General features: G+C 54.3%; 1 protein-coding gene across 3 annotated transcripts in view; it reads left to right on the top strand.

Moving 5' to 3' along the window:
• Positions 1-12,041, top strand: part of Fbxo41 (F-box protein 41) — a 32,031-nt gene extending 19,990 nt beyond the window's left edge. For all 3 annotated transcript variants that reach the window (XM_039107602.2, XM_039107603.2, NM_001107871.2), the window contains 11 exon segments: positions 661-886; positions 1,342-1,415; positions 1,657-2,015; positions 2,765-3,006; positions 3,185-3,300; positions 3,398-3,550; positions 3,681-3,776; positions 5,661-5,779; positions 6,059-6,217; positions 8,279-8,394; positions 8,514-12,041. In XM_039107602.2, coding sequence (XP_038963530.1) covers positions 661-886; positions 1,342-1,415; positions 1,657-2,015; positions 2,765-3,006; positions 3,185-3,300; positions 3,398-3,550; positions 3,681-3,776; positions 5,661-5,779; positions 6,059-6,217; positions 8,279-8,394; positions 8,514-8,576 — 1,723 coding nt within the window. In that variant the 3' untranslated portion in view covers positions 8,577-12,041.
• Positions 12,042-12,395: the final 354 nt, after the last annotated feature.

The raw sequence follows: 12,395 nt of genomic DNA, 5'->3' as shown, positions 1-12,395 counted from the left end.
TGAAAGCAACTTGAGGGGTTGGGGATTTAGCTCAGTGGTAGAGCGCTTGCCTAGCAAACGCAAGGCCCTGGGTTCAGCTCCGAAAAAAAAAAAAAAAAAAGAAAGCAACTTGAAGGAGGAAAGGTGTGTTTTAGCTTGTGGTTTGGGGAAAGACCTTATTGTTGTAGGGATGGTGTAGTCCTAAGAGTGTGAGGTCACATCAAGTCAGCCAGGAAACAGAGGGGAGGCGGCTGCTCAGCCTGCTTCAACTTTTTGTTTAGCCTGGGACCCCAGCCCATGGAATGGCGCCACCCAAATTTAGGGTGGATCTTCCCCTCTCGGTTAGCACCATCCAGAAACTTCCTCATAGATTTGTCCAGAGGTTCATCTTGTATGTGATTCTAGATTCTGTCAGGTTGACAATTTTGATATGGAGGTCCTGAACTGTGTGCCTTGTGTGTCTGCCTGTTTGTGTTTGTGTGTATCTGTGTGTGTGTGTGTGTGTGTGTGTGTGTGTGTGTTGGGGGGTTGGGAGGGGATGTGGTGGGCCTTATCCATGGGATCATGAGCAAACACTTTAGGCCACTGTGTTAGTTCTCTCCTACTGGCCACTTTCCTCCAATGGGAGGTTTGAGGGCAGTCAGGTCAGGGGCCTGGGGTAAGAGACTGCTCCCCGCCCAGGGAGGTGGTGCAGATCGACCAGTTCCTGAAAGAGACGGCAGCCCGGGAGGCCAGTGCCAAGCTGCGGCTGCAACAGTTCATTGAGGAGCTCCTGGAGCGTGCAGACAGGGCTGAGCGCCAGTTGCAGGTCATCAGCAGCAGCTGTGGCAGCACTCCCAGTGCCAGCCTGGGCAGAGGAGGTGGGGGCAGTGCCTCGGGGCCTGGGCTGAGAGGCCCAGGCAGAATGGTGAGTGTGTGCCTGCCCTGACTTCTCACATGCTCATGTGTGCCCCCCCCCACCGCCTTCCCATGCACCACTCCAACTCACCCCCTCTGCCTATACCCCTAGAAGCAACTCCAGGTCTAAAGTGGGAGGGAGGTGCACTCTTGGCAGGGCAGCAGAGCTGGCTCTGAGGCTGTGGCAAGGCAACTTCAGTCGCCTCAGCCTTCAGAAGCCCTTCTGCACATTTCAGATGAGAGCCTAGGAGTCACGAGCGGGGCCCTGGGATGCTGGGTGGGTGGCTTGGGAGGGAATTTGGGAGTCTGCCTGTCTGGGCTGCCTGTCTGTCCATTCATCCATCTTTCCCAACTGTTTTCTTCTCTCTCCTTTCTTCTCTCCGTCTCCCTCTCTCTCCTACAATTGCCTTCTTCTCTGGCCTCCTCTACCCATCCTTTCTTTCCCTTCCACTCTGGGGGCTGCAGCGAGAACACCATGCAGGCCCAGCTGTGCCAAGCACATATGCTGTATCACGGCATGGCTCCTCTCCCAGCACAGGGTAAGCCTTGGGTTTGGCCCACCCCAAACAGCCTACCCTCACCCTGGAAGGTCTGCTGGCCCATCAGAGGCTTGTCTCCTGGGCCCACCCCCCTGTTGTCACCAGTCTGGCTTTCCATGCTGAGGGAACTTTTGGAAAGCAAGACAGTGGGCTACCCTTGGCTGGTGGTAAGGATATCGTGGGGAGCTGGGACAGCCTGGTATCCCTCAGTCTTCAGTATGCACTCCCCCACCCACCCCAGGGCCTCCAGCCGTGTGCCAGCTGCATCCCAGAGCTCAGGCTGCTATGACAGTGACAGTCTGGAGCTACCCCGACAAGAGGAAGGGCCCTCGGAGGACAGTGGCCCTGGGGGCTTGGGTTCACGGGCCCAGGCAACCAACGGTGGTTCAGAGCGGTCCCAGCCCCCTCGTAGTTCAGGTCTACGAAGACAGGCCATCCAGAACTGGCAGCGCCGACCGCGCCGTCATAGCACGGAAGGGGAGGAAGGTGACGTCTCAGATGTGGGCTCCCGAACTACTGAGTCAGAGGCTGAAGGACCCTCTGATGTCCCACGCCCTGGACCTGCTGTGGCTGGACCCTTGAACAGCTGCCGGCTCTCGGGTAAGTCCTGAGAGAGGGGGTAGACAGCCCAGCTTCTCGTAGGAGACACAGGGTGGAGGTGGTGACCCTCTGCTCCTACGCCTCGCTTCCTCTTGCTTACTTCAAGCTTATGTGACAAGACAGCAAGGAACAAGGGTTTATGTGATGGGGCAGGCCTGCAGTGACCTAAAGACGCCCCGTTTAAGGAGTCTGTGTACATGGTAGGCTCCATCACGGGTAGGGAGAGAAGCTGAGCATTTACTCTAGGCTCTCAAGCACCTGGCAGGGAGCAGGGGTTTGAGGGAGTAGCTCTGTACTTAGGTGGATGGCTTAGGGGGTTAGAGTCAGGGTGACTCTTAAATAGAAAGTTTGGGGCTTTGGGTGGAGGTGCGTGTGTGTGTGTGTGTGTGTGTGTGTGTGTATGTGTGTGTGTGTGTTTCAGTTAGTGCAGTGCTTGTCTAGATCCATGCGGCCCTGGCTTTAGGTGATGCACACCTGTAATCCTAGTATTTGGGCAGCAAATGCAGGAGAATCTGCAATTCAAGGCCATCCTGGGCTTGAGTTCAAGGCCAGGCTAGAACTCGTGAGACAACTTCGTTTTCCAATTAGTAAAATTTGGGGTACTGCAAAGAAAGGGGATGCAGAGACGCTGTCTTCCCAGGGAGTCAGTCCTCAGTGGGGTGGGAGGCCTCATACTCACCCCTGCGGCTCCTCACCCACAACCCTGACTGGTCTTTTATGCTCCTCCCTTTGGCCCTGGTGTTCTGCAGCCCGCCCTGAAGGAGGCAGCGGGCGAGGCCGACGGATGGAGAGAGGCAGCCCCTCACGCTCCAATGAGGTCATCAGCCCAGAAATCCTCAAGATGCGTGCTGCCCTCTTCTGTATCTTCACCTACCTGGATACCCGGACACTGCTACATGCTGCAGAGGTCTGCCGGGACTGGCGCTTTGTGGCGCGCCATCCCGCTGTCTGGACGAGAGTGCTGCTCGAGAACGCTCGAGTCTGTTCCAAGGTGCCTGCCCCTGCCCTCCTGGGAGCCCTACTTTGCTCAGCAGAACTGGCCCAAGACTAGTTTTTGTAACCCTTACAGCCCTGGTTCCCCAGGATGCTCTCATGGTGCCTCCTCAGGGCTAACCCATCACCAGCCAGTCAAGTTCAGACCTCTGCTCATATCACTTGGTCTTTCTCAGTTCCTGGCGATGTTGGCTCAGTGGTGCACCCAGGCTCACTCATTAACATTACAGAACCTGAAGCCCCGGCAGCGGGGAAAGAAGGAAAGCAAGGAGGAGTATGCCCGCAGCACCCGGTGAGGCCTGCAGTCGGTGGGTCGGTGGGTGGGTAGCCCGAGAGCTCAGTGGGGGTAAAATGACCACCAGCAATTCCCTGACCTTGGTCATCCCCAGGGGCTGCCTTGAAGCAGGGCTGGAGTCCCTGCTGAAGGCCGCTGGTGGGAACCTGCTGATCCTGCGGATCTCCCACTGCCCCAACATCCTCACTGACCGGTCACTCTGGCTGGCCAGCTGCTACTGCCGTGCCCTGCAGGCTGTCACCTACAGGTGGGTCCTCTCTTGCGGAAGCACAGCTCACCCCTTGTGTGCCTCAGGCTGGCTCCAAAGATCCTTAGGTACCACGTGGTCTTGCCTCTTAGTAGGACCAGTGGCTACTTGAGCTTCGACTTTTCCACAGGAGTGCCACGGACCCTGTCGGCCATGAGGTGATCTGGGCCCTGGGCGCAGGCTGCAGAGACATTGTCTCCCTCCAGGTGGCTCCACTTCACCCCTGGTAAGCCTAGGCCAGGGGGTGGGTAAGGAGAGAACAGCAGTGGGCCCGCCTGGTCTGGGGCTGAGGACCGAGCTGGTTTGCTGTTGCTAATTAGGAGCTGTGACAGAGAACCTGGAGTCTCCTCTGGCTTGCTGGCAGTGCCACTTAAAAATTCATTACATATTTTGTCAAGGGACTTGGGTATGTGCCTTTCCACCATGTGGGTCTCTGAGATTAAATTTATGTCATTAGACTTGGTGGTAAGTGCCTTTACCCACTGAGCCATCCTAACAGCCTGGCATTGCCACTCAGCCCTGTGATTCACAGCGTTGATGATGAGAGCTGTCACTACTGGCTCAGTGGCATCCTGTCCACAGAGACTGAAGTCCGTGATACACGTTCAGTCAGCACTGCCCTGACACAGTATAGGCAGGTCAGAGAAGTCAGTAACAACAAAGAAGCTGGGGAGGACATCATACGCCCATCGTCTGAGCTACTCCAGAGCTCAGATCGTGAGTTCGAGACCTCTGTGAGCAACTTCTCGAGATTCCATCTCAAATCAAGAATAAGTCTGTTGTCGTTGGAGAGCCCAGGGTGTGAATCGTCCCTTGCTCTCCTTGGGACTTCCTCACGTTACCAGGCCTGTGTGCTGCCCCTTACCCTCCCAGTGTTCTCCCCAACGTGCCAGCTCCTCCACACTGTCACTGTTGGAGTCTGTCATTGTGGTCCCTGCTTGGCTCCCAGTGTCCCCCATCCCGAGCCTTGATAGCACCTCTTCTGTAGTGATTTCTGCTTCAAGCTCCTCTGCAAGGGTTGGTTCTCGAGGCAGAGTCTCCGCTGTCATTTCTGTGTCCTTGCTGCCGTGGGTGGGTCAGAGGACGGAGATACTGATGCCTGAGTGGATGTTGAGGGATGAGTAGTAGTAGGGATGCCTGGAGTGCGTAGGGCAGGCAAGCCGACAATGATAGGGGAAGGCAAGTGGGACAAAGCCATGAAGGCCTTGGTAAAAGACGGCAGAGCTACAGGTTGCGTTGCACACACACCTCTACTTACTTCAACACTTGGGGAGCAGAGGGAGGCGGCTCTCTGAGTTCGAGGCCAGCCTAGTCTACATAGTGAGTGCAATATCAACCAGAGCTACACAGAAAAACCCTGTCTCGGGGTCAGGGGGTAGAAACAGACCCTGTCCAGGGTTGGGGGTTGGGGGAGATGTAGACCTGTGTATCTTATCTAGAAAGTATGAGGTGGCTATTGGGAAGATTGTCAGTTTTAAGAAAGGTATTGAACCAGACACGGTGGTACACACCGGTCATCTCAGCTCTTGGGGAGTTGAAGCAAGAGGGTCCCTCAGCTTCACGAGTTTGAAGTCACCCAGGCTAGGCTGCATGAGATACTTCTTAAAACAAAATCTAAACAACAATAAAAATCTAATAAAGTTATCAAAAACTGAGGTCTGTGACCTCAGCACTTGAAGCAGGAGGATTTCTGCTAGTTCAAGGCTAGGTGGCAGTGGCAAATACAGGTCTGGTGCTAAGTCTGTTGGCGAACCCAGGGTGTGAATCGTCCCGTGCTCTTGAGGGTGGAGCTTTGTGTCTTCATTGTCACCCTGCATTCCACAGCCTGGCTCCTCTTGACTGTAACACACACTTGATAAGAACTTGGTGCCAATGAGGATTTGGTCACCAGGTACAGGGTGAATGGAGACCGGGGTGGGCTCTGAAATCTGAAGGTGCCAGATGTAGCAAGAGAGGAGAGGACAGAGTCAGAGATGAGAGATTTTCTGACTCGAAAAGCCAGCTGTTGTTGGCAAGGCGCGTGCCTGAGGCATGAAAAACATCCTCCTCTAGGCTGTCACACTTGGGAGTGCAATGCCTCCCTGACCACTTTCCACTCTCCATTCTTCAGCCAGCAGCCCACCCGGTTCAGCAACCGTTGCCTGCAGATGATTGGACGCTGTTGGCCCCACCTCCGGGCCCTGGGCGTAGGTGGTGCCGGCTGTGGGGTACAGGGCCTGGCATCACTTGGTGAGTCTTCCCTTGGGGTCGGAGTGTGTAGGTAAGAAGCGGGCGGGGGCTGGGGATTTAGCTCAGTGGTAGAGCGCTTACCTAGGAAGCGCAAGGCCCTGGGTTCGGTCCACAGCTCCGAAAAAAAGAACCAAAAAAAAAAAAAAAAAAAAAAAGAAGCGGGCGAAGGTGAGATACGCCTGTGAAATCTTACGAGCATTAGGGGCTGCAGTCTGGGTGCTGGGCAGGGGGATGGGGGTCAGGGAGTTTGTCACCAGGCCTATCTTCTTCCTCTCCTAGCAAGAAACTGTATGCGGCTGCAGGTCCTGGAACTGGACCACGTGTCAGAGATTACCCAGGAGGTGGCGGCAGAGGTCTGCCGGGAAGGCCTGAAAGGACTGGAGATGCTGGTGCTCACAGCCACCCCTGTCACCCCTAAGGCCCTGCTACATTTTAACAGTGAGCAATGGGGGTTTGGGGCTGCAGGGCATGGCTACAGCCTATCCTCTGACAGTTTGCAGCACTGAGTGAACTCTTCCTGGGGGGATGCAGACAGAGATACCTGCCTCTCCCAGAAGGGGCATCTGTGCTGTACCAAGTAGTGCTTCCAGAATCCAGCTTGCTGAACTGTGGTGTTGACTGGGTTTACTTACAGAATAGGTGTGAGGATTACTTACAGTGTGGCTCACCCCAAAGAAGCCATTCCAACAAAAAGTCTCGGCACAGATGACAGCCTCCTCATAGCTGTATGGGCGGAGTGCTCTTCTTACTCTGGTACCTCCAAAGACCACACGCAGCTGGAGCAAAATTGCACACACCTAGGGGGAGGCAGGGGGCAGGGACTGGGTGATAGCCTAGGTGAGGGTCTCTGACCTGGTGACCCTGAAGATTCTCCAATTCAGAAAAATCAATAAGACCAATCTTGGGGGTGGGGGTGGGGGTCTCTTGGGATAGTCCTAGCTTCTCCAATGAGATGGTGATGGTTGCTACAGAGTCTTGTACAAGCAGGCAGTGTAACTGTTTCCTATTGCTCTAACCAGTGCAGGAGCAGACAGAGTTTTTGCCTGGGCTCGTTTAGTGCCTCTGAAGTACTGCAGGCCTGGCAGCATTCAGTGTCAACTGTTGAGTTGCATAGGGTGTCTATTGTCCTGTCCCCAAGGGCTGTGTGTATGGTGCCACTAAGTTTGTCCGTGAGCCTCCCACTGAGGTAGAGACAGAGCAGACAGGCAGAGAGCAGCAAGAGATAGTACTCTTCTACACACGATTCTGCTTCCTGAATTCTGCAGTCTCATATTTCAACGTTTTAGGTGGTAGATTAAAATATATGTGAGTCCTCAGGGATATTTCTTGGAGATAAGGACTTCGCTCTGGCCCTTTCTGCTGCTTACGCCATTCCAGCTGCTCCGTCACATCTCTGCCTTCACTGTGGACCACCACTCAGAACCCAGTGGTCTCTGGGAGGTTGCCACGGTTTTCCCCCAGTACTGGAGCTCAATCCAGCTGCTTTAAGTGCTATGCTCCCAGTCTCTACCCCACCCCCACCCCATCCCCACCTTTATGAGACAGGGTTTTTCTGTTTAGCCCTGATTATGCTGGGACTTAGATCAGGCTGGCCTCAGACTCTCGGGGACCCATCTGCCTCTGCCTCCTCTCCCCATGCAGGGAGTAAAGGCCATGCCCCACCATGCCTGGCTTTTTGGCATTTTTACTTTGAGACAGTCTTACTAAGCTGTCCCTGCAGACCTTGACTTCTTGAGTAGCTGAGGTGACAGCCCTGGGCCATCACACCTGTTTCCTTAACCTTATTACCTCCTGGACCTTCCTGTTACCTTCGCCTCATGTCTACCTAAATGGCCACCCAGAGCTCACTACCCAGTCCCCCAAATCATGTTGTCCAGGCCCCTCCCAGCTCCTGACCTCATTCTGCCTCTCCCTGACATCATGGCTGCTAGTTATTGAAACCTTTGCTTCATTGTCTGATTGCCTCCCACTCAACACTCAGCCTCAGTTCAACAGCTCTGCCCCTCAGGTCATTTCCAAGTGCCCAGGCCATGGCACAGCTGTCCCCTCTGCCGGGAAGTTGCTAGGGCAGTGAGCAGCTTGCTGTCACACACTTGTCCTCTCAGGATATCTTTACCTGTCTTTTTTTTTTTTTCCCCGGAGCTGGGGACCGAACCCAGGGCCTTGCGCTTCCTAGGTAAGCGCTCTACCACTGAGCTAAATCCCCAGCCCCAAAATTTTTTTTTTTTTTTTGGTTCTTTTTTTCCGGAGCTGGGGACCGAACCCAGGGCCTTGTGCTTCCTAGGCAAGCGCTCTACCACTGAGCTAAATCCCCAACCCCTATCTTTACCTGTCTTAAGACGTTTCTTTATGAGCTGCAGCCAGCACAGGCCTGGTCCTCTTGTTCCTGTACTGGCACAGGTGTGCTTCTCACTGGGGCTCTGGTTTCATACATGAGAGGAAAAGATGCAGCTCACTCACTGCCCTTGCCAAGCACTATCTGCCCTACTTGCTTCCCAGGCATCTGCCGGAACCTCAAATCCATTGTGGTGCAGATTGGGATTGCAGATTACTTCAAAGAGCCCAGCAGTCCCGAGGCCCAGAAGCTGTTTGAGGATATGGTGACAAAACTCCAGGTGAGATGTGGCTTTTAAGGCCACATAAGACACCCTCCCCCCTTGACTGGGGCTGGTGAGGGTGGTAGTAGTTTACCTTCCCAACCTAAGGAGAGCTAATTTAGGGTCCTTTCCTACAGGCCCTGAGACGGAGGCCTGGCTTCTCGAAGATTCTGCACATCAAGGTAGAAGGTGGCTGCTAACCCGGGTGAGGGGCGGCAGGGCACCTGCCAGCCCCACACCAAGTGCTCTTTGGACCTCTGGAGGGGCCCTGGCTTGGACTAGACCTTTGGAGGCTTAGTGTTTCCCCAGGTTCCAGACAGTGGTTGAATATCCTGTCCAGTTGGGACAGCAGAGTGACAGGTGACCCAGAGCACTGCCTGCCCAGGACAGGGGCTGAAAAGAAGCTGCCCTGAGACACCTCCCCCCTCACATTCCCAGCTGAAACAGCCTCTGGCACAGCCAGCAAGGAGCTGAGCCGACACACCAGCAGCTGGTTGTCACTGCTCAGAGGATCTGCAGTAGCCACCCAGCAGCTCCTCAGCTGCTCAGGCAGGTCTCCTTCCTGAGGCCATCTCCTGGTCAGGAGCCTGTCAAGCCACAGGCCAGAAGGGGCTTAAGGCAGCTCAGACATGACAAGGAGGACTCTTCTCCCCTTTCCCTGACCAAGCCCTCTGTAAGGCACTCCCTTTGGACAGAGAGACTTTCTTCCAGGTCCACATTCTCCTGTGATAATCCAGGCAAGTCTAGGAATCCAAGTACAAGGTTAGCTGAAGTTGGGGCAGGGCCATAGGGTTGAATTTCAAAAGGTTAAAAAAAAAAAAAAAAGGTCTAGAACACACCAGGACGAGACCTGCACCTCCCAAGCAGGCAGAGGACTGGCCAGTTGGAGGAGGCTACTCCTAAGACAGAGTTCTTGTCATCACACTCCAGAGCTAAGCTCAAAGTAGTCTATACCGCTCCTTGCTGAGGGATCAGAGAGCTGGGGTCCCACCAAAGCCCTACAGTGAGAAGGGACCCAGGCATTTTGGCAGGATTCCCAAGCCTTTCAGGTCCCTAGGCCATTGGGAGGGGGGACTCTGGGTTACCTGCTGTGCTGGAGTTTGGGGGAGGGGGAGTGGCGTTACCTAACAGAGGAATCACTTCCACAGCCCGTCTTCCTGAGTCTTTACAGTCCTGGGCTGAAACTATAGTAGGAGAATACTTGTGGTATGGTGTCGCTGGCCCTTGCATCATACCCAGGAAGTCTGGTCACCAAACCCCACAGACTGAGCATCCCCTAACTGAATTCCTCTGCTCGGAACTTGCAGTGGCCAAGACACAGGTCTTGGCCACCCTCATTTGGGCAGATCTTTCAAATGCCTGGTTTGTCATCCACATCTTAGGGTTTTCTTTGCTCCTTTATAAGGTGGGATCCTCTTGCCAGTTTTCTCCAGCTGTGCACAACCTGGACTGGGCACAAACACATCTGTAGGTTGTTGCCAAACAAGTCCCTTCCACTGCTGCACAGCCTCCAGCTGGATGCTCCCTGACCCTATAGCTCTGTCCCAGTTTGTCATCATCGCTGAGCTGTGTGGCTTGTTCTGTACCTGCTCCTTACAGACTGAAATGCCAAGGCTGTCGTGCTGGGTACTCCACGCCTCGTCCTGCATGTAACCTTGGCTGTGCGGTATCTATGCCCCTACCTCTCACAGCTGCCTCCGGTTGCTCCCACCTCCCCAGCCTTGTCCCCAGGAGTCACAGGCAACAGCACAACTTTCCTCCTTCAGTGGCCCAGAAAGGGGGTGGAGGTGCGCTTGGGCCCCAGCTGCCTTTAGTAGGTCAGGTGTTTGCCAGCTGCATCCATGTAGCTCCTGCTTCCTGTGACTCTCAAGACTGAGGTGCTGCCCTTTCTGTCTCTTGGATAAAGCACAAAGTAATGTTGTTGGCCAAGCCTGCCCCAAGGGGGTTCCGATTCACAACCCCAGGATTTGGACATCTCCCTGGGTAGGGGAGGCACCTGCTGTTGGGGGAAGTAGATCAGGGTGCACAGCCATCAGGGCAAGAAGCTAGCTAGCCCCGGGCATTCTGATCCACGGAGAGGGAATCCTACCCCTAAGAGGTCCCACCCGTGTTCTTGTTCTGAGTAAAGGTGAGTAAAGTGTAAGTTTTAACCTAAGCCTTTACCAACCTAAGTGACAGGTCACTGTGTCCTGCCTGGCTGAGTCTTGGGCATCATAGTCTTCAGGCATGCTGAGAGCCAGCAGCTCTGACACCAAGTTGTGGACCCTTTGCCTTCTCCGAAGGGGGGCAATCCCTGCCTCTGGATGCTGTGCTCATTTACATCTTTAGCAGTCACAGAGCCTGTTGGGCATGGGGTGAGCCCCTGGCTTCCTTAGAAGCACCCCAGCCTTTCATCAGCTACTCAAAGTCCCCTGCATCTCATACTTACTGAGGCACAGGAAGCCCGAGTGGGCATGCCCTGCTCCAGAAAGCAGCTCTGGGTCAGCAGAGAAGGCTCACAGAGGGCAACCACTTGCTATCTCTCACACTCCCATCCCCTGCCAAACAGCCTGGCGCATCTAAGTTGTGGCATGGTTTGGCTTGAGTACTTAATGCTTATGCAGGCTGCTTTCCCCCAGTTATGGCAAAAAGGTATGCGCCCTGCCCAGACACCCAGCTTTCCACCCATGGAGAGTACCCTAAAATCAGGCTTTTCTTTTTTTAAACCCCATTGACAACTGAGGCTAAGTCAGCCTCAGGAATTGCATCAGAAACTTACCAGGCCTTCTTCCCAAGGCCTGCTTTGCTCTGTCACCAGCCCTGATCTTGAATCCAGAACACAGGCAATAAGCTGTCAACTCCAGTGTGTAAGGCACAATGTTGAAGGACAATTTCCCAGAGTTGACAGCTGGTGCCAAAGACAGTTCCCGGTGAACTTGGAGAGGTGAGACCTCAGTGGGACATGGTCCAGTGCCCGGTGGAGTTAAGAACTGATGGGGTCTACCCTAGTCACCAGCCTGAGGACCTGACAGTTTCCTGCCCTTGGTGGCCATGCTTTTTCATCCAGCCTTGGCTCAGGCCAGCATCTCTCTGTATATATTACTGTGTATATTCACTCCTGGACAAGTGAGCTCAGCTGTAGTCCTTGCCTGAGGACAAGTCTTAAGGGTGGGTGAAGAGCAGACCATTAGGCTTTCCTTAACTTTTTGGGACCTTAGTCCTTAGACTGCCCGACAATCAAGCAGGCACCCCACCAGGAGGCCAGCTCTGGGCCTCTGTGGTTATTACAGCCCTGGGGAGGCTTGACCTGGAATTCCCAAGGCTTTACTCGGCCCTGGCAGGGATCTCAGGCAGGGACCTGAGGTGGCTCAAGAGGGCACAGCTAGCCCTTAGGCCCTGACTCCCTGCACAGCCAGGCTGCAACCTGCCCTCATGCACACTAGGCAGAGGGGTGGACAGGAACTTTTGATTTTAGTTTTGTTTCTAAAGTGGTGCCTGTACCTCCAGCCCCCAGGGGGCCCTCCCTGGCCCCACTTACCTGCCCCACCAGGCATTGCCATTCCAGCACTTTGCCCCATGTCGCCCAGATGCCCTTTGCAGAATGTATCCGAGCGTATGTATTTAAAAGGACTCGTGGGCGTCAGAATTTATGGTTCTGTATCCAATAAAAGATGGTGAACTGAAAAGATGGTGTGCGGCCGAAGGAAATCGGTGGCATGTAGCTGAATTTGTGAGACCCTTTGCTGACCCTTTGCTTCTGAAGTCTAACGTAGCTCAGGCTGGTTTCAAAGTCAATACTGAAGACCCCTTCAGCTTCTGCTCTAGCTGTCTGGTGCTAGGGAGTACATGTGTGTATCATACAGTCTGTGTGAGGGTGGGGATTGAGCTCAGGATTTTGTGCATGCTGGGTGAGCACCCTAACAGACATCCTCAGGCCTCCTTACAGCTCTTCTGCAACTAAGGACACTGAGACAGGAGGAAGGCAGACGTGTTTAATTACTCGCGTACTGAGGGTCTGGGTTAAGCTGCTGTACCAGTAG

Source organism: Rattus norvegicus, chromosome 4, assembly GCF_036323735.1.
Source record: "Rattus norvegicus strain BN/NHsdMcwi chromosome 4, GRCr8, whole genome shotgun sequence".
Classification (NCBI taxonomy): Eukaryota; Metazoa; Chordata; class Mammalia; order Rodentia; family Muridae; genus Rattus; species Rattus norvegicus.
Note: the sequence above shows the minus strand (reverse complement) of the source record. Positions and strands in the feature narration are given on the sequence as shown.